Source organism: Netta rufina (genome assembly GCF_964035555.1).
Source record: "Netta rufina genome assembly, chromosome: 2".
Lineage (NCBI taxonomy): Eukaryota > Metazoa > Chordata > Aves > Anseriformes > Anatidae > Netta > Netta rufina.
This window is the reverse complement of record NC_140124.1, coordinates 61001871-61026106: the sequence shown is the minus strand read 5'-3', so window position 1 is coordinate 61026106 and position 24236 is coordinate 61001871. Positions and strand designations below refer to the sequence as shown.

Genomic DNA, 24236 nt, shown 5'->3' with positions numbered 1-24236 from the left:
TCTTGCTTGTTTCAGTCCAGTACAGCCAATTAAAGAAAAAAATCCCCAAACTTACAGCCACCTGACTGCTTGGTGAGCTCTGTAAAATGAGCTAATGGTTTAAGCATGAAAAATGGTATAGGATGTACCACAGGCATCTCTTCAGATGGTCTATATTGCCATAATCAATATTCCCTTTAGAGTTATAGTAATAAGGACAAGGGCTGAGACAACATGGACTGAAAAGTTTATTTTTGAATTTTGTGTTCTTCTTTTTTGCTGTGGTGACCAACAAGATGCCTGCACTGAGTAAACCAAAGCTGTGGAATCAGCTTGTGAAAATGAGGTTGGTTTTAATAAAACAATGCAATACTGTAACCTATGCAAAGAGTGTGGATGGAGTGGTAGCCATGTAAGTCTGAGGCATATTCTTTCTCCCTTTTTCAGTGGGTGAGAAGTTAGGCAATATTTGAATTGGTTCCACAGCATCTCTTTCTCTCTGTGTATGTATCTCAGATACTGATTTTGGTATTGCCATAGATAATTGTTTTTCTGCATGACATGGGTGTAGTGATGTAAGATGTAGTGCTATAAAAGGAATGGTCAGATTTGTATCGCATTTGAATGAATATTGGCCATGCAGATGTGTGAATAAGTGTATTCATTTACCTGGCAAGTTCTGGTGATCTGCTGTTCAGCAGTGTAGTGCTAGAGATGGAACTTAATAGTAACTAACTGCTGAAATATTTACCTGCTTTAGATTTATTTTTTTTGTGTGTGTGTTGTTGTTGTTGTTGTTGTTTCAGCTTTTTCTGATGCCTAGGCTGTCCTGGAAGTATTTTCTTGGCTAGCTAATATGCATATACACAGAAACTGTTGTCACTTACAAAGTGACAGTGTCTGAAATTACTTGGTATCTGCAATATAGACATCATCTTGACTGTGGCTACAAGAAATTGTCAGGCCTACCAGTAATGTTGAAAAGATATCTGTTGCTGCATCTGCTTGTTGGCTTATAAAGACAGATCAAGTCTCCAAGGTTAAGGACAGATGGAAAGGCAGAAAACTGAACATTTACAAAGAACTGGAGTTTCACTTTATCTCTAGGTTCCCCCAAGAGATGGAACAATGGCCAAATATTTAAGACACAGGACTGCGAGATAAGATAAGCTTGGGTCTGTAGTTACACTGCAGTGAGTATAGGTAGCGTAAGCGCAGCTTATGACACTTTAACTGAGGCTACAGGGCCAGTGACCTAGAAATGAGTAGCAAAGGAAGTTTCCCATCCCTTGCTTCTCCTCCTCTCTTTACTGAGAAGAAAGGGTTTTTCTCCTGCAGCACAAAATGCCTGTGAAGTTCTGCTTATCTATAGATCTCTTCCCAATATATGGGTCAATTCTGTGTTAAATTTTTTAAAGGTCAAAAATCTGCTGTTTTTCAAAGTTTAGCTGGTATTGCTGCAAGCCTCTAAGCAATGTATAACACGTTCATGCTTCTGTTAAGAGAATTTTCCCCCTAGTTCTTTAGGGTAAAATGCTGCTGTCATTACTGTCAATAGCAAAACTTCTGTTGACTAAATGAGAACAAGGATTTTTACATCAATGAAATCTAAATAATGCTACTGTGAAACTTAGCATCTATTTGGTTGACCACTATTAAGTGTAAAAGAACGACTTTGATGTCCTGTTTTGCAATTTGGTTCATTTCATCTGCTGCAAGAAACAAGAAAAAATAAGTAAAGAAACAAGAAAAAGTCGATAAAAATTTCTTGCTACAAAAAATACATAAAAACAAACCTTTTTTTTCTACAAGATAAGATAGCCTTACAATGAGTTCTATTTCAGCATAGTTGAGTCATTAAATTCAATGTCAAAGGAACCAGAAGTCAATTATTATACATATGCAAGTGTTAAATTAATTTGCTCCCTTACCTGAGATTAGTGATTATGAAATAAAAACACTCAAAAAACAGCAAAATATTGAAAGTTGACTGAGTATATGCTTTGGACTTTTTTTCTTGCTCATTTCCTAGTTTATAGTTAAAGGGCTTCAAAACCTGCTTTCTTGGTGGAACTTATTCCTCTTTTGGCCATTTTCCCTCTCCAACACCTATTGGAAATGTTGAAAAGATGCAATTTATGATTGCTGTTCTGTGACTTGGGCCACAAACAATTTCTGGAGAAGCCTGACCCTGTCTTCATTGTGTGGGCTCTACACAGCTTGTAAAATCAACTGCTCCACCAGAGGATGATTTACTGGGATAGATGGAACAATTCTGATGAAAGCAGAGCTGAATCTACAGCATCCTTGATATTCACTCACTTTATGACACAAATTAGCCTTTCCTTGGACTGTACTTTCCCAAAAGGCATACTCAGCTCTATATAATCAACACTACGTAGATAGCAAAGTTGTTAGGATCATCCCACACGGGAGAGAACTGACCGTGACAACAAACAGCAACGGTGGGTTGAGCTTTAAGAATTTGTTAGAAAAGTGTAATTTAGTATTTTTCATGTTTCTAGAAAGGATTGTAAATTTTCAGATGGCTCCAATCCTCAACACTGTTCAATGTTATATCTAACACCCCCATTTTGTGCTCTGAGAGCCAGCTGTGCATATACATGTATGTATATGAAATGCAGTCATCTTTCTTGGTGAAAGTGCCAAAAGGAAATGGGAGCTAACTTGCAACAGTTTGAAAATGGAGGAAAACTTTAATTTATAGATATCAATCTTTAATATGTGGTTTAGAGAGAGTCTTTTGGATGCATCCCTGTGGGAAGCACATCTAAATTCTCAGCAGGAAAGAGAGACCAAGAGCTGGTCCTGTGCCAGATGCAGCTGTGGAGTTGATGTGTATATCATTCCCCTAGCTATAACTCCATCTACACCTTTACTCTTTGTTGCTAGGAGGAGGAGAGAGAGGTTCATTGGGTTTCAGGAACATCCTATTCTGAGATTGAGATACTTTATCTTAACAGAGAATGAGTGTTGTCAGCTCCCACTGCCTTCCCTAAGAGTTGAGATTGAACTGAACCTTCTGCAAGAAAGTTTATACTTTATACGGTAGCTCTATGAGCTTATAGCTTTTCCTTAGCTTTATAATCTGGGAATTGAACTTTCCCTCCTCCATCTCTTGACTGACCACCCTGCAGCATTACTATATCATTTACAGCTGACTGGAACTCTACCAACTGGAGTTTGGTATTTACTTTCATGTTACAAAGGTTATTTTTTTTCTGTCATTATTAGCACTTAATGTAACATTACTGTTACATTAAGTTATGTACTGTTACATTATGTTACATTAGCTTCCCAACCTGGTTTGCCCCTCTGACTATTACCCCCTTTTGATAGTCCAGGCGGGCAGTGATAACATCGAAGAGAGAAGCCTCAAGGCTATCAAAAGGGAATTTAGGGGACTGGGTCGGTTAGTGGATGGAGCGGGAGTGCAGGTGGTGTTTTCGTCCATCCCTACGGTGGCAGGGAGGGGTTCAGAGAGGACACGGAAAGCCCACCTGTTAAACACGTGGCTCCGGGACTGGTGCCAACGCAGAAATCTTGGGTTTTTTGATCATGGGGCACTTTACTCAGCACCTGGCCTGATGGCCGCAGACGGGTCCCTATCTTTTAGGGGAAAAAGGATCCTGGGCCAGGAGCTGGCAGGGCTCATTGAGAGGGCTTTAAACTAGGTAGGAAGGGGGATGGGGCTGAGGCTAGGATTGTTGGGGCTGTGCTAGGGGGAAAAATGGCAAGGCTGGAGGATAAGGCAATGGCCCAGCTGAAGTGCATCTACACCAATGCACGCAGCATGGGTAACAAACAGGAGGAGCTGGAAGCCATCGTGCAGCAGGCAGGCTACGACTTGGTTGCCATCACGGAGACGTGGTGGGACCAGTCTCATGACTGGAGTGCTGCAATGCCTGGCTATAAGCTCTTCAGAAGGGACAGGCAGCATAGAAGGGGTGGTGGTGTGGCTCTCTATATTAGAGAGTCTTTCGAGGTTGTAGAACTCGAGGTTGGGAATGACAAGGTCGAGTCCCTTTGGGTTAGGATCGGCAGGGACAACAAGGCTAGTGTCCTGGTCGGGGTCTGCTATAGACCGCCGAACCAGGATGAGGAGACGGATGAGGAATTCTACAGGCAGCTGACAGAGGTTGCAAAATCGTCAGCTCTTGTACTCGTGGGGGACTTCAACTTCCCTGACATATCCTGGAAGCACAACACAGCCCTGAGAAAGCAGTCTAGGAGGTTTCTGGAGAGCGTGGAAGATAGCTTCCTGACGCAGCTGGTTAGTGAACCTACCAGGGGTGGTGCCCCGCTAGACCTTCTCTTCACAAACAGAGAAGGACTGGTGGAGGATGTGATTGTCGGGAGCTGTCTTGGGCAGAGTGACCACGCAATGGTGGAGTTCACTATTCTTGACGAGGTCAGGAAGGGGACCAGTAAAACCGCTGTATTGGACTTTCGGAGGGCTGACTTTGAGCTGCTCAGGACACTGGTTGGTGGAGTCCCTTGGGAGGCGGTTCTGAAGGGCAGAGGAGTCCAGGAAGGCTGGGCGCTCTTCAAGAGGGAAGTCTTAATGGCGCAGGAACGGTCTGTCCCCACGTGCCCAAAGACGAGCTGGCGGGGAAGAAGACCGGCCTGGCTCAACAGTGGCTTGATCTTAGGAGGAAAAAGAGGGTTTATAATCTTTGGAAAAGTGGGCAGGCCACTAAGGAGGACTTTAAAGAAGTAGCGAGGCTGTGCAGGGACAAAATTAGGAAGGCCAAAGCTCATCTGGAGCTCAATCTGGCTATTGCCATTAAAGATAACAAAAAACGTTTCTATAAATACATCAACACAAAAAGGAGGACTAAGGAGAATCTCCATCCTTTACTGGATGCGGGGGGAAACTTAGTTACAAGAGATGAGGAAAAGGCGGAGGTGCTCAATGCCTTCTTTGCCTCAGTCTTTAGCGGCAATACCGGATGTTCTCTTGATACTCAGTACCCTGAGCTGGTGGAAGGGGATGGGGAGCAGGATGTGGCCCTCACTATCCATGAAGAACTGGTTGGTGACCTGCTACGGCACTTAGATGTGCACAAGTCGATGGGGCCGGATGGGATCCACCCAAGGGTACTGAGGGAACTGGCAGAGGAGATGGCCAAGCTACTATCCATCATTTATCAGCAGTCCTGGCTATCGGGGGAGGTCCCAATCGACTGGCGGCTAGCAAACGTGACGCCCATCTACAAGAAGGGCCGGAGGGCAGACCCAGGAAACTACAGGCCTGTCAGTTTGACCTCAGTGCCAGGAAAGCTCATGGAGCAGATCCTCCTGAGAGTCATCACACAGCACTTGCAGGGGAAGCAGGCGATCAGGCCCAGTCAGCATGGCTTTATGAAAGGCAGGTCCTGCTTCACGAACCTGATCTCCTTCTATGACAAAGTGACGCACTGGGTGGACGAGGGAAAGGCTGTGGATGTGGTCTACCTTGACTTCAGCAAGGCTTTTGACACCGTCTCCCACAGCATTCTCCTCAAGAAACTGGCTGCTCTTGGCTTGGACTGGCGCACGCTTCGTTGGATTAGAAACTGGCTGGATAGCCGGGCCCAAAGAGTCGTGGTGAATGGAGCCAAGTCCAGTTGGAGGCCAGTCACTAGTGGCGTCCCCCAGGGCTCGGTGCTGGGGCCGGTCCTCTTTAATATCTTCATCGATGATCTGGATGAGGGCATCGAGTGCACCCTCAGTAAGTTCGCAGATGACACCAAGTTAGGTGCGTGTGTCGATTTGCTTGAGGGTAGGAAAGCTCTGCAGGAGGATCTGGATAGGCTGCACCGATGGGCTGAGGTCAACTGCATGAAGTTCAACAAGGCCAAGTGCCGGGTCCTGCACCTGGGGCGCAATAACCCCAAGCAGAGCTACAGGCTGGGAGAGGAATGGTTGGAGAGCTGCCAGGCAGAGAAGGACCTGGGAGTGATGGTGGATAGTCAGCTGAATATGAGCCAGCAGTGTGCTCAGGTGGCCAAGAAGGCCAACGGCATCCTGGCTTGTATCAGGAACAGCGTGACCAGCAGGGCTAGGGAGGTGATCGTCCCCCTGTACTCAGCTCTGGTGAGGCCACACCTCGAGTACTGTGTTCAGTTTTGGGCCCCTCGCTACAAGAAGGACATGGAGGTGCTTGAGCGGGTTCAGAGAAGGGCAACGAAGCTGGTGAGGGGCCTGGAGAAGAAGTCCTACGAGGAGCGGCTGAGGGAGCTGGGCTTGTTCAGCCTGGAGAAGAGGAGGCTCAGGGGCGACCTTATCGCTCTCTATGGGTACCTCAAGGGAGGCTGTAGCGAGGTGGGGGTTGGTCTGTTCTCCCACGTGCCTGGTGACAGGACGAGGGGGAATGGGCTTAAGTTGCGCCAGGGGAGTTTTAGGTTAGATGTTAGGAAGAACTTCTTCACTGAAAGGGTTGTTAGGCATTGGAACAGGCTGCCCAGGGAAGTGGTGGAGTCACCATCCCTGGAAGTCTTCAAAAGACGTTTAGATGTAGAGCTTAGGGATATGGTTTAGTGGGGACTGTTAGCGTTAGGTCAGAGGTTGGACTCGATGACCTTGAGGTCTCTTCCAACCTAGAAAATTCTGTGATTCTGTGATACTGTGATTTTTCTCCTGCTCTGTAGTTTTCTGAAAACCCCAGTGAACTCACTTAGCTTTAAAAAAATAAAAATTATAAGCTAATTAAAAAAAAAAAATTAAAAAATAGAGTAATGCTGTCTTTGGGCAGTTGAAGCTGCAATAATCACAAGGTTCATATTCAGATCTCAAGGAGCTAAGTTACTCTTTGAGTCTAGCAAGATGGTTCTTCTAGATATTTATTATTTTGGTTAACTGTGTAGCAAGTGGTGAAAATATGACCATGCCACACTATGGCCATCCCAGTGTTTCAGTTACTAAAGCAAAACAAGATTCTTTCTGCATTCGGCTTTTGCTGATGAAATTCTGATATGGTGCATCACTGTGATTAGAATAAACAAGCAACATAAGTGTTCTGAATGGAAGCTTCTTAAACATGAGTCATACAATACTGATGAGTAAATTAAACTCTGCATTAGTTAAATGAAACAGAAAGATTTTAAAAAGAAAAGCTATACACTTACATCCCCTCTCTCCACCATTTATAGATATAAAGTGATAGAAATTGAACTGTGATGGTAAAAAGGATGACCATATTAACTGTCTTTTCTACTCATTCTTGCAGAATGTAGACAAGTGGTCCTTCGATGTATTTGCATTAAATGATGCCAGCGGGGATCATGCACTGAAATTCATTTTCTATGAACTTCTCACACGCTATGATCTGATCAACCGTTTCAAGGTCAGTAGTTGTAAGTTGGGTATCTTCTTCCATTTTGCATTTTCTTGAATTTCATTCTTATTCTGCTTGTTCCATTCAGAATGCAATTATTTTAGCTGTATTTGAAGGTGTATATGAAGGCTTTGTGTTCACTGTTTCCCCTAAAAGGTTAGTATAACCTTTTTTTTTTCAGTAACCAGGGCAAGATGTTATTTAAGTAGACTGCAATAGGACACCATGTAGTGGGTACGCTTCAAACAGCTTCCCCATGAAATTTAGGGGAACTACTACACTTGATCCTGTGGTAATGATGGTGTTGTTCTCCTGAGACTCTTGGCAATCTCAAGCATGCAAACAAAAAATGAGAGCACGGCTTGTTAGTCTCAAATGCTACATATCTTTTACTCCAACTTTGAACAGGCTTACATTTGGATCACAGAAGTATTGCTCTTAAATCTTTACCATTCTCCCCACCCAAATATTCCATTAACCTTACCTCCATTGACACTTTCTCTGGGAGGTCCCACTCGCTTTAACTGGGAAATGTTTACATTTCTCTGACTCCTGTACTTTATGAACTACCCATGTCTGATGAGAAATGTTTGAAGATGATAATTGGTCAGAATTACATCAGCCCATGATACATATCCAAGAGGAAAATAACTATGAAACTCTAACTATAGAAATATGAAAGTGTAGTACTTACAGCTTGAGGAAAACATTGGAGAATCCATGCTGCTAGTTGCATATATATGCAGCTGACACCACCTATGTAGTCTTCTCCATAGAAATCCCCTGAATTTAATTTTCTCTAGTGTGTATGTTTATACTCCTGGAGTCAAAAAGTATGACAAGCCCATAGTATAGGCACTCTGGATTTGGCAACAAAAAATCAGAGGTTTGATAAATGATACTCTTCTTAATAGAGAATCTCAGACTTGCTATATGATGTATTTAATTGCAAAATCTGGAATGTGAATAGTAAAGCAGTGATACATACCAGAGGGTTGTGAGGGGAACACACAGACACTTGTGTCCTAAACAGAAATATTTCTCTGGGGGCAATCAATCAAGTACTCTGTTACTTTTTGTACTGCATGTGCACTCCAAATGGCACTGCATAGTGTACTGACCAGTGTGTGTTTATGTGTGTGAATGATTCATCATCCATAACATAATTAGGGATGGGAAAGCCAGTTGGAGGAAGTGAACTTGATTCACTTTCTCTCTCCAGTGCCTATTTAAGATGTTTTAGAATGCTATTTGTTTGTGAAGTATAAACTGCTCTTCGGGGCCTCTTATAAAAATAGTTCCATCCAAATGTTAGCAATTACAGGTGCTTATTTTTAATTCTGTACTACTTTTCTCAGATCCCAATTTCTGCCCTGGTGTCCTTTGTGGAAGCTCTGGAGGTTGGGTACAGCAAACACAAAAATCCTTATCACAACCTAATGCATGCTGCGGATGTGACACAGACAGTCCATTACCTCCTTTTCAAGACAGGCGTAGTGGTAAGTACAGGAGTTGGCATCCTGAACACGTAATGAGATTACAGCAGTTTTTGTTCAGTAAATAGATTATGATTATCCACAGTGGAGCCCATTTGCACTGTAGAAAAACTGCATTTGATATGGCTTTACTAATAAAAGTAGAGAATTAGGATTATTTAGAAAAAAAAAAAAAAAGTTGGGTGTGAATATGGATAACTCTTTTAACTGTTCTGAGAGAGAATGGGAGAAAAACCCAAGCTCAGTTCTCCAGTCTGCCACAGTCTGTGAGTGAGTGGATGCCTGGGTGAGTCTGGCAAGTCAATTTTGTTGGGATTCATTTCACTTACTGCGAAGAAGCAAATTGTCTAAGCTTTCTTCTTACTTAAGGGAGCAAGGCAGTAACCTCCAAAGGACAATTCACTCCACTTACCTGGGGTAGACAAGAGCTGTATTTAGAGAAGATGATCTCCATCCAATTCCTACACTAAAACCCTCTGAACTTGCTTACAAAGAAACCTAGGGATAGCTGACATTTGACAAGAATGGCAACTCTAGTTTAAAGCCCTCTTCATCAGCGTGGCAAGCCTATGACCGAAGATGCTCTTCCCCTCCTATGACAGGTGGATCCCATCAGCCCACAGCAGACCAGGTTTCTCAAAGCAAGTCCTATAGTCTAAGTAGCCGAAACCCTGTCTGTGGCACCAGTTGCACAATTATCTGCCAGATTCGACTGGCACTTTCAATTCCCTTCCCTTTGACTAGGAGGACTGTTGAAAAAAATTACCTATGCTTCTGAGTCCCTTATTGCTGCTGCCTGGGCTCTTTAGTCTCTCTTGACACTCCTCAGATTGCTCCTGGCTCCATTATTGGTGCCCACATGAAACAGCAGCAGCGGATAATAGTCCTTAGGCTGTACACGGCTTGGCAGTCTCTTGGTAACATCCCTGATACAAGCCCCTGGTAAGCAGCAGACTTCCCTCAAGAGCAGATCAGGTCAGCAGATGGGTGTCTCCATACCTCTCAGAAGAGAGTCTCCTACCACTGTCACCCTTCGCCTTTTCTTAGCTGGACTAGTTGTTACTTTGCAGGGAGCAGACTGGGCCTTACTCAGCTCCACCCCTTCTGCAGCAGGTCTTTCCTTTTAAGTCTGCAGAGGGGTGAAGCAGGTCTGTAAGGGCACCTTAGGGGGAAGACTTTCTCCCGCTGGTCCTTGCTGTAGCCAGCCTCCACCCTGTGGTGTTATTGGTCCCCCTCCCTTTTGTAAGTGCTGCCGAGGGAGTTTGGGGCTGTTTGGCCATGGGCTGTGGGTTCACTGCAGACTGCGCTGGGATCCATCTGTCTTAACTCTTCCTCAGCCTCCCTGATAATGCGCCACCTTCTCACTGCCTTCTACAGCTTGGGCACCTGGTGCTGGAGATCCTCCACACCTTTTGCAGGCAGGTCTGCTGCCTGTCCCTGCCCCTGCCCCAAGGAAAAAACAAACAAACAAACAAACAAACAAAAACAGAACAAAACAACAAAAACAAACAAACAAACAAAAAAAAACAACTAAGCACTTCCAGTAGTCAGAAGTCTGCACTGCAGCCTCATCCCTCAGAAGCTTTGCCTGGGTGGAGCTATCAGCTGCCACTGAGGTAGACAGTGCAGACTGTGCTGCCAGACCCACAGCCTTTGCCCTTTCATGGATACAGGTGATCCTAATGCCTCCCTTTTTCTTGACTGGTTCCAGTCTTTTGACTTTCAACTTGTATTTCATTACTTGTTTTCCTGACACCACCTCTCTTGGTGTTCACTGGTCTCCAGCTTCTTGTTTTCCCAGGATTACGTTATTTGTTCTTTTCTTGGGTATAAATTTAGGTTACTTGTTTTAAAAGCTTGGATTATTTTTCTTCAGTCAAGTTATTAAATGAATAACTCACTGCAATTACAATTTGAGTTAAATAACTTTGATTCTCCATTGAACTCTATTCAGTGCTCATTGAAGTCTATGTATTCAGTACTATAGTTGTGCATTTTCATAGCAGCGAGGAGACTTTTGAAAGAAGTATGGCCTCTTCTCTTACCTAATTTCTTCTTGGAGATTGGAGAATATATTTTCTTAAAGTTAATGAAGATTAAACTATTTCAGTCTACTTGCTTTTCCTCTGCTTTTATACACAATGCTTCTCTGAAACAAAGGTGTTATCCCAGATTAAAGACAGATCATTCTGAAGGTATGTCATGTGAAATATTTTCTGGCCTTTTGCAATATTAGCATCATTAAATATATCCTAATGGCACCTCAGTGGCAACATATCTTGCAAAAAGTTTCTGGGGACTGTTTAGCCAAGGCTGCTACACAAGCCACTATAATGTAGGCATTTTGTAGACTTTAAAGGGAATTCCAGAAATAACTATTCAGGTGTTTGAGTGCTAGAGCAAGTCAGAGCAAAAGTAACAGCTGTGTGCATCCCAGTCTCCAGTCTGACAGAGAAATAAAACAAACAAACAAAAAAGTTAAACATCTCTCTTCGACCCTCTCTGTAATGTTTTCCAACCTTATCTGAATGTGGCGGTAAGTGCACAAACCTATCATCCTTTAGATTATGTCTTTTGTTCTGTCATATGTTTACTTATGTCCAGTAAATTACCTATGTCCACATGCTTTTCAAAGTCTTCAGGTGTTGCGATGCTTGGTTTGAACTGACAAATATAAAAGAAGTCTTCAGTATTAAAGTGCTTCCTTTTTTACATCTTTAAATCATTTTTTTCATCTATTTTAGAAGAAACAATGCTCCAAATTATTTGCAGAGGTCAAATAATGTGCATATTCAAGATTTACATCTAAAAAAAGGAAACGAGAATTTGTGTGCATTGTGTGCAATGTATGTAAATGCTGGCACTGAAGTCAGTGACTCATTTGCCTGAACTAAGCCCTTTGCTTTTTTATTCCTGCTGTAATAAACTACACGCAGATAAGTATCCCATGCAGGCTGTTATGGTGGAGTTGCACTCTGGAGGCTGTAGTGAATTGTCAGCTGTTTCCCAGAAATAATCCCATGCACTAGTTGTTCCCACAGCCAAATATGTCGCGTTTGGTTTAGCATCTAATGTAGCACAATAGGAAAGCACTCTCCTGCTACCAGGAACAAGGGACTTGCAACACTGCAAGCCAACAATAACATTTCAGCTTTGCTTCCCTTACTAGAATTCTTTTTTTTCCTCTTCTTCTTCATCTTCTTATTCTTCATCTTCTTCTTCTTCCTCGTCTTCATCTTCTTCTTTGTCTTCTTCTTCTTCTTTCTGCTCCTCCTCCTCTTACTTCTCTTACTTCTCCCTTCTCCCCACAGGATACAGCCCATCTCAATGTGAGTAGATTACTGTTGTTTGGAAATGAGCTCTGGAGGTCATCTATCCCAATCTCCTGCTCACAGCAGGATTGTACTTCTTACAAACATACATGTATGTAGTGTGTTCATACATGCTAAAGAAAGGTAGGGGATATTTTCCTCTTTCCAGAATTTTCTCATATCAATATCTGCTCCTTCCCCTAGGGTAAACAGTCATTCAGTTCATCACTTTCACAATATCTATGCAAGGAATTTGGACAGTCTGGAAATTAAGACTTTGATGTCAGAAACCATGTTGGGGCCTTTGGTTTAACAAATAAAAAATCATAAAAGGTGATCATTAAAAAAAATCGTAAAAGAAAAAAACATAAAATAGAAACAATGCCCTCATTTGCCTTCTTAGCTTATTATTTGCAGTGTAAAAAAAGTCCTTTTTTCAAACTTAGAGTCTACTTAGCAGTCATTTGTTCTAGTGTCAAAAGGAAGAAACAATTGTGTGGTTTGTCTTTATACTGTTCATTTTCCTCTCTTCTGTTTCATGTTATTTACAACAATTTAGTTCCAGTCTTTTTTTTTTTTTTTTTTTTTTTCATCTGCTTTCTTTTCAAGTAAAAATCGTCTTTCCTTCTAATCACATGCAGTGCCTGAAATCTCTGTAGTTTTCCTGTTATTTTCTTGCTCAGGATGATGCCTTGGAATGAGTTAGGTATAGCTAGATGTGCAAAGGAGAATGTTTTGAGTTCCGTCATAGACATAGACATCATAGACATAATGAATTTGGAATTAGTCTGATGTTTTTCTCCTAGAGTATTATTACAGAAGCATGAATGGTAGGAACAAGTTCCAAGAGCTGCTTTCCTTTAGCTCAGATGTTCAGGTGTGATCAGTATTTTATTTGGTATTATTTTCTGATTAATCTTTATTGTTATTAGGAATTACCATATGATTTTTTTTTTTTGTGAATACAGACAGGTGGATTCAAGTGGGTACAAATGTGGTGCAAAAGTTAAAGCTGACAATTCTTTCTTTGATACTGTCAAGAGTTACTTAAGAAGGGTTCACTTTACTCAGCACCTGGCCTGATGGCCGCAGACGGGTCCCTATCTTTAGGGGAAAAAGGATCCTGGGCCAGGAGCTGGCAGGGCTAATTGAGAGGGCTTTAAACTAGGTAGGAAGGGGGATGGGGCTGAGGCTAGGATTGTTGGGGCTGTGCTAGGGGGAAAAATGGCAAGGCTGGAGGATAAGGCAATGGCCCAGCTGAAGTGCATCTACACCAATGCGCGCAGCATGGGTAACAAACAGGAGGAGCTGGAAGCCATTGTGCAGCAGGCAGGCTACGACTTGGTTGCCATCACGGAAACGTGGTGGGACCAGTCTCATGACTGGAGTGCTGCAATGCCTGGCTATAAGCTCTATAGAAGGGACAGGCAGCACAGAAGGGGTGGTGGTGTGGCTCTCTATATTAGAGAGTCTTTCGATGTTGTAGAACTAGAGGCTGGGAATGACAAGGTCGAGTCCCTTTGGGTTAGGATCGGCAGGGACAACAAGGCTAGTGTCCTGGTCGGGGTCTGCTATAGACCGCCGAACCAGGATGGGGAGACGGATGAGGAATTCTACAGGCAGCTGACAGAGGTTGCAAAATCGTCAGCGCTTGTTCTCGTGGGGGACTTCAACTTCCTTGACATATCCTGGAAGCACAACACAGCCCTGAGAAAGCAGTCTAGGAGGTTTCTGGAGAGCGTGGAAGATAGCTTCCTGACGCAGCTGGTTAGTGAACCTACCAGGGGTGGTGCCCCGCTAGACCTTCTCTTCACAAACAGAGAAGGACTGGTGGAGGATGTGATTGTCGGGAGCTGTCTTGGGCAGAGTGACCACGCAATGGTGGAGTTCACTATTCTTGACGAGGTCAGGAAGGGGACCAGTAAAACCGCTGTATTGGACTTTCGGAGGGCTGACTTTGAGCTGCTCAGGACACTGGTTGGTGGAGTCCCTTGGGAGGCGGTTCTGAAGGGCAGAGGAGTCCAGGAAGGCTGGGCGCTCTTCAAGAGGGAAGTCTTAATGGCGCAGGAACGGTCTGTCCCCACGTGCCCAAAGACGAGCTGGCGGGGAAGAAGACCGGCCTGGCTCAACAGTGGCTTGATCTTAGGAGGAAAAAGAGGGTTTATAATCTTTGGAAAAGTGGGCAGGCCACTAAGGAGGACTTTAAAGAAGTAGCGAGGCTGTGCAGGGACAAAATTAGGAAGGCCAAAGCTCATCTGGAGCTCAATCTGGCTACTGCCGTTAAAGATAACAAAAAACGTTTCTATAAATACATCAACACAAAAAGGAGGACTAAGGAGAATCTCCATCCTTTACTGGATGCGGGGGGAAACTTAGTTACAAGAGATGAGGAAAAGGCGGAGGTGCTCAATGCCTTCTTTGCCTCAGTCTTTAGCGGCAATACTGGTTGTTCTCTTGATACCCAGTACCCTGAGCTGGTGGAAGGGGATGGGGAGCAGGATGTGACCCTCACTATCCATGAAGAACTGGTTGGTGACCTGCTATGGCACTTAGATGTGCACAAGTCGATGGGGCCAGATGGGATCCACCCAAGGGTACTGAGAGAACTGGCAGAGGAGCTGGCCAAGCCACTGTCCATCATTTATCGGCAGTCCTGGCTATCGGGGGAGGTCCCAGTTGACTGGCGGCTAGCAAATGTGACGCCCATCTACAAGAAGGGCCGGAGGGCAGACCCGGGAAACTACAGGCCTGTCAGTTTGACCTCAGTGCCAGGAAAGCTCATGGAGCAGATCCTCCTGAGAGTCATCACACAGCACTTGCAGGGGAAGCAGGCGATCAGGCCCAGTCAGCATGGCTTTATGAAAGGCAGGTCCTGCTTCACGAACCTGATCTCCTTCTATGACAAAGTGACGCACTGGGTGGACGAGGGAAAGGCTGTGGATGTGGTCTACCTTGACTTCAGCAAGGCTTTTGACACCGTCTCCCACAGCATTCTCCTCAAAAAACTGGCTGCTCGTGGCCTGGACTGGCGCACGCTTCGTTGGGTTAGAAACTGGCTGGATAGCCGGGCCCAAAGAGTCGTGGTGAATGGAGTCAAGTCCAGTTGGAGGCCAGTCACTAGTGGCGTCCCCCAGGGCTCGGTGCTGGGGCCGGTCCTCTTTAATATCTTCATCGATGATCTGGATGAGGGCATCGAGTGCACCCTCAGTAAGTTCGCAGATGACACCAAGTTAGGTGCGTGTGTCGATCTGCTTGAGGGTAGGAAAGCTCTGCAGGAGGATCTGGATAGGCTGCACCGATGGGCTGAGGTCAACTGCATGAAGTTCAACAAGGCCAAGTGCCGGGTCCTGCACCTGGGGCGCAATAACCCCAAGCAGAGCTACAGGCTGGGAGAGGAATGGTTGGAGAGCTGCCAGGCAGAGAAGGACCTGGGAGTGATGGTGGATAGTCGGCTGAATATGAGCCAGCAGTGTGCTCAGGTGGCCAAGAAGGCCAACGGCATCCTGGCTTGTATCAGGAACAGTGTGACCAGCAGGGCTAGGGAGGTGATCGTCCCCCTGTACTCAGCTCTGGTGAGGCCACACCTCGAGTACTGTGTTCAGTTTTGGGCCCCTCGCTACAAGAAGGACATGGAGGTGCTTGAGCGGGTGCAGAAAAGGGCGACGAAGCTGGTGAGGGGCCTGGAGAAGAAGTCCTACGAGGAGCTGCTGAGGGAGCTGGGCTTGTTCAGCCTGGAGAAGAGGAGGCTCAGGGGAGACCTTATCGGTCTCTATAGGTACCTCAAGGGAGGCTGTAGCGAGGTGGGGGTTGGTCTGTTCTCCCACGTGCCTGGTGACAGGACGAGGGGGAATGGGCTTAAGTTGCGCCAGGGGAGTTTTAGGTTAGATGTTAGGAAGAACTTCTTTACTGAAAGGGTTGTTAGGCATTGGAACAGACTGCCCAGGGAAGTGGTGGAGTCACAAAGTCTTCAAAAGACGTTTAGATGTAGAGCGTAGGGATATGGTTTAGTGGGGACTGTTAGTGTTAGGTCAGAGGTTGGACTCAATAATCTTGAGGTCTCTTCCAACCTAGAAATTCTGTGATTCTGTGATTCTATGCAGAAGACCTGTAAAACTGCAGAAGGGCAGGATTTATGTCACATCTGTTTGTACCAAAGGGAAGCGAGATCCTCCTGTCCTGTGCACTACTGTGGTTAATAAGCAGATCATCATAAGCTTATGGGCTCTGAAAATGGTAAATGCTTTGAAACAAAGGACCATAAACTCAGTGCAAGGAAATAGGCTAATTACTGCTGTGTTTGTTTTGCCGCTTTTTCTTGGCAATACATTTCATTCATTTTGTTAGATTTGGAAACACTAGTCTTTCCTCTTCCTTTTTCTTTCTGCATGCATCGATCCTTTTGTTTACATGCCAATGACTTCCCTGAGTAGCTAATTCTTCATATCTATTATATGTTTGTGAAAGACAATCATGCCTCATTACACTTTTTTTTGTTCCCATTCTGGAAGCCGATACTTGTTCTTTCATGCCTTTCTCCCCACCCTTCCATCGTCACTGAAGGTTTTGTTCTGGATTGATTTTGTCAGCCCTTTAGAAATGAAAACCTTTCACATTTCCTCGCTCTCTTCACCCGTAACAGTATCCTGCTGCTTTCTCAATCATTCTCCATGTCTTTGTTCTTTAACAGTAGTGCTCTGTTCTGCAAGATGAAGTCCATTAGAGACTAGTATAGGGTAATATCACAACTTTGATGGAATTACTTCTGTTCTCTGCTGGCTCTTTGCCATCTTGTTTGCTTTTTCTTACAAGGTTATAGCAGGAAAAAGGAACTAAAAGTTTCCAATTGTTTGCCTGCTATTTTTTCTCATATTACAAGTCTATTTTGACTTTGTGCTGCTTTCCCAGACTTAATTAGCCACAGGTTTCAACCGTAATCTCAGTCTGTATTCTGAGCTGCCTTCCTCAAATACTTGAAACTTCTCCTCAGGTATATTACATCCTATTGAAAACTTACATTACCCTGATATTGTTCAGCAAATGATGCTTTGATAGAGCATGCAAGTTTGCACTTTTCCTTTATGTGCCTTAAGAGATTAAGGAAGGAGACAGAAGGAAGCACAGAGTTCATTGCCTTGGTGTCATTTTAAAGCTTGGGTCATAAGACCCTGCTGGAATGGGACTTGTCAGATGATGCCCAGAAGGTCCGAAGTGGATTCATTAGACCAGCTGGGTATGTGTCCTGTAGTGGTTCTACTTGCTTAACGTGGATTTGCTCTGCCAGTCCATGAGTGGTTCTGCCTGACTTTTGGATTTTTGTCTATCATGTGGACTATCTCCATTTGGAAAATGATAGAACACAGCTGAGAAAATGAAGTTCAAATCTATGTGTGAAGCCTGGAAACCCTAGGTTGTTTTTTTGTGTGTGTGTATGTGTGTTGTTTTTTTTTTTTTTTTTTTTTTCACAGTGTAGTTTTCAGAAGTTTGGTGCTTGAAAGTTGAAACCATGTTCTATCAGCTGTAAAGCATTCCTTATTCACAATTCACACTTGAAAATAGAGGCATGATGGTTATTTCTCCACTACCAGCACTGTTTGTTCCTGTTCTTGACCATCTGTATAAAAAAGGAGAAGGTAGTTTAGTTTCTCTGTCTGCTCATTTCTTGATCTCTTCACCCTCACACTTCTCAAAAACAATTAAAAAAAAGTAAAAAGCAAGTCAAGACCTACCTTGATGATGGTCAGTGTCGTTGTGCAAAATACCCGGAAAATAACTTCAAACCGCATTTAATATAAGGAGATCTTTAAAGCTGAGACGAGCTTCATTCTCCAGCTGCACAGCCATTGATGTTTAGGGCTATCTCATATATATATATGAGATATATATATATATAGCCCCATATAGCACCTCTATACCCAGAGGTGCTGGGGCTGTTCAGGCATGAAGATGACAAATAAGAAAACAAAACAAAGCAAAACAAAACAAAACAAAAGAGAGAGAAAATATTATGATTGCTATGGCTATGCAGAGATGGCTGTGAAAGGCAGGAGAAGAGCTGGACAGGTAGCTGTGTGTGCAGGGCCCCACAGTTATCTGTGTTTCCCCTGCATATGGTTAATCGGGTTGCCCCTGAGCTACAGCAGATGTCTAGAATGGATTTACAAAACAATTCTGCCTTTAATGGGCTTTGAATTAAAAGACAGTTCCTATGTGAATTTTAGTCAAAATATAGTGTGCTGTTACAAAAATGTTTGGCAACCACTGTGGTAAGGGTTTTCTCCAAATTGTAGGAGCATTTCATACAAATATTTAAAGCATCTACAGTATCTAGAGCCTTTTGTCTCTGAGGTACTTGATCCTAACAGCACTCTTTGCATTGTTATTACCAGTGGAAAAACAGAAATAAAAAGATCGATTGACTCAGAAAAATTATTAAAAGCATCTGAGTCATTTAGAAATCCAAGATGAAAGTGACAATAGCATTGAAAAATAAGACTTCAGCTAGGTGATTAGGGAAAAAAAAAAAAAAAAAGAAAAAAAAAAGAAAAACAACCTTAGGGCTTTCTCAGATGTTTCTGTGAATGATAAATAAATAACAAGATGTACATCTTGTGAGGCTGTGTCCTCCTCATGATTCAGTGATTGACAATGACTCCTCTAGTTAGTGGAGATAAGTGACATTCTTCTGTATTTGAGACTCTGTTGCAAAGGTCAGCTGAGCTGCAAATATATACCTTGGTGGTATGTGCATACCTGTATATATATCATCCATTTTTTCTTGAAAAAAAAATTGACCTTTCCTTCTCATCCTTACACATCGCTATCTAAGAAGGGCAACTCTTTTCCCTCATTCTGTCTTAGCCTTTGTCTTAAGACATATTAGTTCCTGAAACTATTTTGCTGAAGTTCAGTTTATTTAGATGAAGCTTCAGGAAAAACACTGGTTCAGCTTTGGTGAATCAGTCAGAGAGGTTTGCTTTAAAATAGCTGGCAAGCTGCAGGGGAAAAGCAATGATGTGCAGCATTGACTGTGAGCGGGGGATAACTTGCCTTAAAAGACAAAAGCCTTAATGCCTGGGAAAATGACAGCTTATCTGATTGCTCTGTAATTTCTTTTCAGCACTGGCTGACAGAGCTGGAGATCTTCGCTATGATCTTCGCAGCTGCTATCCATGACTATGAACACACGGGAACTACCAACAACTTTCACATCCAGACACGGTGAGGGCATCATAAATCATGATGAAGGGTTGTGAAATAGAAGGAGAAATTTCTGGAGAATAACAGCATAGCCACACAGAAAAGTGCAGAAGCCTTTGCCTTCAAGTGGCTCAGGAGGAATGTTCATTTCCTTAGGCAATATTTTATTTTCTCTTACAAGCATTCAATTGAAAATGAGTATTCTAGGTTCCTGAGCATTGTTCTGTACTAGTAATCAGGAAAAAGAAAGGTCCATAAATGCTTCTGTGTAAAGTTGCTGAGGACTGATTGCTGTACAGACTGATGTCTTTCATTGAGGTGTAGTTTTAGAGATACTATAGTTCAAGGGTTCCCTGATATCTGTGTTCATCAGTGAACACCAGCACTACGCATACTAATATTACTTAGTGAAAAACCATACCTGCAGAAGGGGATATGTTTACTATTACCTCTTCAGGTAATCAGTTATTGCACTCATTTTTAAATCTTTGTAAATTCCTAGAGAATAACTGGTTGCAACAGTAAACTGTCTAGATGTCCTTGACTGGTACTGCACAGTTGGATATTTCTAACATGCACTGCATCTTACCCTAAATTAGATAGCTGGAGTATGTTAGATGAATCATGCTGTGTATCCCAGATATGCAAAGGTTGCTAGGTTAGATCACACATATGCTCAGGAAAGCTTAGGTACTCTGAAACAAGTTTATGTCTCTGTTCTGGGATAAGCTTCACTCTGCTACTTACAGCTTCATGCATGCAAGAATTAGAGATATGCTGTATTTCCCAAATAGAAAATAACTACAGAAAAGTTCAGGGAAGGACAGTGGTAATTTAATTTTTTAACACTGAATAACAGAGGGTGTGAAATGTCAGGGGACAAAAATTAACACGGCTCTCTGGGAAGCAGAACTGGGTGGGGACTATAACAAATCATATTCACTTCCTGTTGCCATTAACTTCCAGCAAGCACTTTGTGTTCAGATCGGTTTAGCCATTCAGATCCATGCCCTGGAGCTTAAAATTAAGGTGTGAAGTAGCTTTGGTCTTATTCTATCCCACTGGCATTTGGCCTTCTGTACAGCAGAGCCTAATGCACAGAAGACAGGAAGGTGTTCAGCTATATCTTGCTTACAGCCAATTTACTATTCTGCAAACAGTATAGGAGTGCATCTCACAATTACTTAGCTGGGTACACTATGGCTTCGATTTGAGAGCACCATACGCAAGAGCTGAAAAGGAGCCTCATGATTCAACCCTAAATTTATGTATCGCTCTCTGTCAGAAAGCTCTCAGTAACTTTTTCTTAAGCATATAATAAAAAGACTATGTGAGTCTCAGCTGATGAAATGGATTTTGTGGTGAATTTTTATATTTAGTTATTGTTGCTTTTTTTTGTTTGTTTGTTTTTACTGAATAACAACGACAAACAAAGTATTAGAAGTTCTCTTGAAATGCTTGTATCTATGCTGTAGGATCTAACCTCTGTAGCTGATCAAAGAAAAACTTTTGAATGTGAGACACTTTAGACAGGGAAGAAGCATAACCTTTCCTATATCTTCTTTTAAATCCCAGGTCAGACTCAGCCATTCTATATAATGACCGATCTGTGCTTGAAAATCACCATGTTAGTGCAGCATATCGTCTTTTGCAAGATGATGAAGAGATGAATATTTTGTCTAATCTCTCAAAGGATGACTGGAGGTAAAAATGAACATGGTGTCTGCTTTGGAACATTGCAGCATCACCATAGTCTGTTATTGCCTTGTTTGAAGAGCAATATGCATCACTATATATTGTACATTAGTATTTCTATTACTAAGAGAGAAAAAAAAAAAGCTTTAAAAAGTGTTTGTCTTGCTTATTTCTGCATTTGTTTTTTACTTCAGATAGCAGTGAGACTAGATTTTGTGACGGTGAATAATAATATACAATTTGACTCCCATGTAATTTCAGCAGTTCACAGACACCCTTTATATGCATCTGTCTGTAAATTAGTGAAGAGGTATACAACTGTTTGTTCATGCAAGAGCATTAAAAAAACCTCTATCTACTTTGACACCCCCTGCTTGGAAATTATAAATGGGCCTTAATGGAAATAAGAATAAGGTCCAAGAAACATAAATCAGCATACTGTATATGCCAACATGATGTAAGAAGCTATAATTTAAAACAAGCTTCATGCAACATATGATTTAGGTACCAAAATCAGTCCATGATTTGTTTTCTAATAAAAGACAGTTGAAACTGGTGAGGGAACTTTCTGCCTTTTTTGCGGAATTTTGAACTCCAGAGGATGGTACATTAAAAATAGCCCAATCTGACAGACAGGAAGAATCCTACTCCGTGGTCTTTCTCATAGGAGGGAAAGTGAGTTGTGGGATCTTACATAAAGCATGATGCCTCCTGCATACGCTTAAATGTGATACAGTGCTGAGCAGTCATTTCATCTGACTTACTGGAAATGAGGGGAAATTAGCCTTTCTCAGAGTCTTGGCTTCTAGTAAGCTGGTTAGCGAAGGCTCTGCTTCCTAATGACTTTTGCCTGAATTTCCCTTTTATTTTGTCTTGTGGATGGTGACATAATCCTATAGCTGAGAGCTGGGAATAAGATTCAGGAACTTAAGTGGCTGGTTTCAATCAATGTGAGTGTTGTGGGGGAGCAGCTTGAGAAATCCTACCCCCCAATATAGAAAATAGTCTCATGGTGGGCAGCAAGCAGGAACTTTAAAAAAAATTATCTGCATTGAGGTGTTAAAAATCTTATTTTTTATTTTTTATTTTAGCTACTGTTGGTAATGCCTTGTCAAATATTGCCAGCAAATTGCTGCTTCCTTTCACGTTGGCGAAGGAAATGCAAGGAACTGACTAGAAACAGCAGCCTTAGAGCCACTGTCTACAAGGATCAGCAGAGCAGCTGCTTGAGAATGTTTCATTGCATAGACACTTTCTTTAGGAAAACAGTCTGCTTTGGGGCTTTAAACTGCTTGTGGTTGAATCAAAACTAGCTTCAGATGTTTCTCATTAATTTCCTAGTGTCAAAACGTGTATTCTGTTGAGGTATATGTTTAGACCTAAAGTTTCAAAGATTAATATGTCTGCTTTTTAAGAAATACTCTAACCGCCTGAACAAAAATATTGAGTGGTTTAGATTGCTTATTTGTTCTCTCTCAAGTAGGGCTGTATTATTTCGTAGCTGCTGAATGAGCAACAGCTGCAGAATGAAGACCATTATCTTGATGTGCTCTAATGCCAAGATGTTATGATTGTTATGTGCCTTTGCTTTTGCATGCCAGTTTGAAATCCCATAGGCAAACATTTGGGAAGCATTGCAAATATCAGTTGATATCAGCAGGATCTATGGTGCTGAGAAAAAAAAAAAACAAGAAGCCCACCGTTTCTCAGACTGGTACTCAAAAATAAGTCTCTCAGTATCAATAGGACCCCAAACATGAAAGGATGCTTTGGGAAACTGTTAAAGCATATCTAAATTTAATTTTATTTTTGTAGACATACCTGATAAATCGCTTTTAGCAAAAAGCCCAAGTGATGGCCCTTGGAGAGCAAATTCTTAAGTGCTGTTTTGAACTAAGGTCTCATTATATTTTGACATTATTAATAAGAGAAGATCTGATGATCAGCGCATTTCACAATCTTAGAGGTATATGTGGATTTCATCAGCTCTGTGGTATTCAGTCATCTAGTTAAGGAATGCATTTTGAGGAAATAAATGTAGAAAATTAGACCTAGATTTCACAGTTGGAAAAGAAATGGGCACAGGTTTTGTAGAGAAAGCAGATGAGACTGAAAGAGATCTTCTGGGCTGCAGTCAAGAAGAAAAGAGATGAATGCTTACTAGTACCTAAACAATATTTCACTGTCCATTTAAAAAAAAACAAACTCTGCTCCTCATTAAATATTTGAAAGTCAGTTGGGTTGCCTCATGTGATGAATCCCATTTGTGCAAGTCATCAACAAGTAAATGAAGAAACTATAACAAAAACAGATCACAGTGAATTAAGAAACTAAACTGCAAAGCAAACAGATGCTTTCTAAGATACTGTTATAGACGTATTTTCTGGCAGTGTATTTCATTGTTAATAATTTCCATGCAGTTTATTGAAACAGTGTGCAAGCCCTTTGCTGTCAAGTACAGGATTAAAGAAGCATCTGGAAAATGTTTAGCTCCTTAATTCTGTATCAGAGTACAGCTTTGGGAAGTACAGCTTTCATGCAATTCTGATTTTGTCAGTAAAGCTGCTTGAGATTTTGTCGCTTAGATAATTTTGAGCTCTTTGTCAATCAGCCTTTATTCCTTTGGAGATTGCAGTGAGAAACCTTGAACGGTTCTGAGTGAAGACAACTTGGGTCAGAGACTTCTTTTGTAAATAAATAGCAGGTTATTGGTTGCATAATCACACAGTTTTCTTGTAACAAATGATTTTTATGTATCCAGCATGGCTGCATTCTTATTCTGGATGTTATACCTTTAGTGAATATCAGCCATTGAAAATATATCCTTGAAGGTAGTGTTTTTCCTTCATCCATTAATTTCCATGAGAATCAAGACTTCAACTGGGCAAACTGAGCAAAATACCTCACAAAAGAGATATTCCTGTTGGTTCATAGCACTGAGATCAAGTGATCTAAAGCAGTCTTTTTCTTCTACTTTTCGCATGAATGCATGGGGATGTGAGTCCTTTGCTAGAATACATTTGCTAGAATACAAAGACACATCCAATGATGTAATGTTCTCTAAAGCAAAAAAAGTAAGGGCATGAAGTAATTATTCTAAAAAGCAAATAAAGATATTTTCCAGATGGAGATCAATGCAAGGCTTGGAAGCATTTAGATGTCAAGTCATCCAGAGTCTATCTATCTCAGCAATCAGTAGTAAAGATACCATAAAACTGT

The 24236-nt window shown here is 42.3% G+C and overlaps 1 protein-coding gene across 2 annotated transcripts in view; it reads left to right on the top strand.

Moving 5' to 3' along the window:
• Nucleotides 1-24236, top strand: part of PDE1C (phosphodiesterase 1C) — a gene marked incomplete at both ends in the record, with an annotated part of 314013 nt that overhangs the window by 233687 nt on the left and 56090 nt on the right. For both annotated transcript variants that reach the window (XM_084282675.1, XM_084282676.1), the window contains 4 exons: nucleotides 7211-7327; nucleotides 8677-8817; nucleotides 19243-19343; nucleotides 20898-21026. In XM_084282675.1, coding sequence (XP_084138801.1) covers nucleotides 7211-7327; nucleotides 8677-8817; nucleotides 19243-19343; nucleotides 20898-21026 — 488 coding nt within the window. The remainder of the gene's footprint in view (nucleotides 1-7210; nucleotides 7328-8676; nucleotides 8818-19242; nucleotides 19344-20897; nucleotides 21027-24236) is intronic.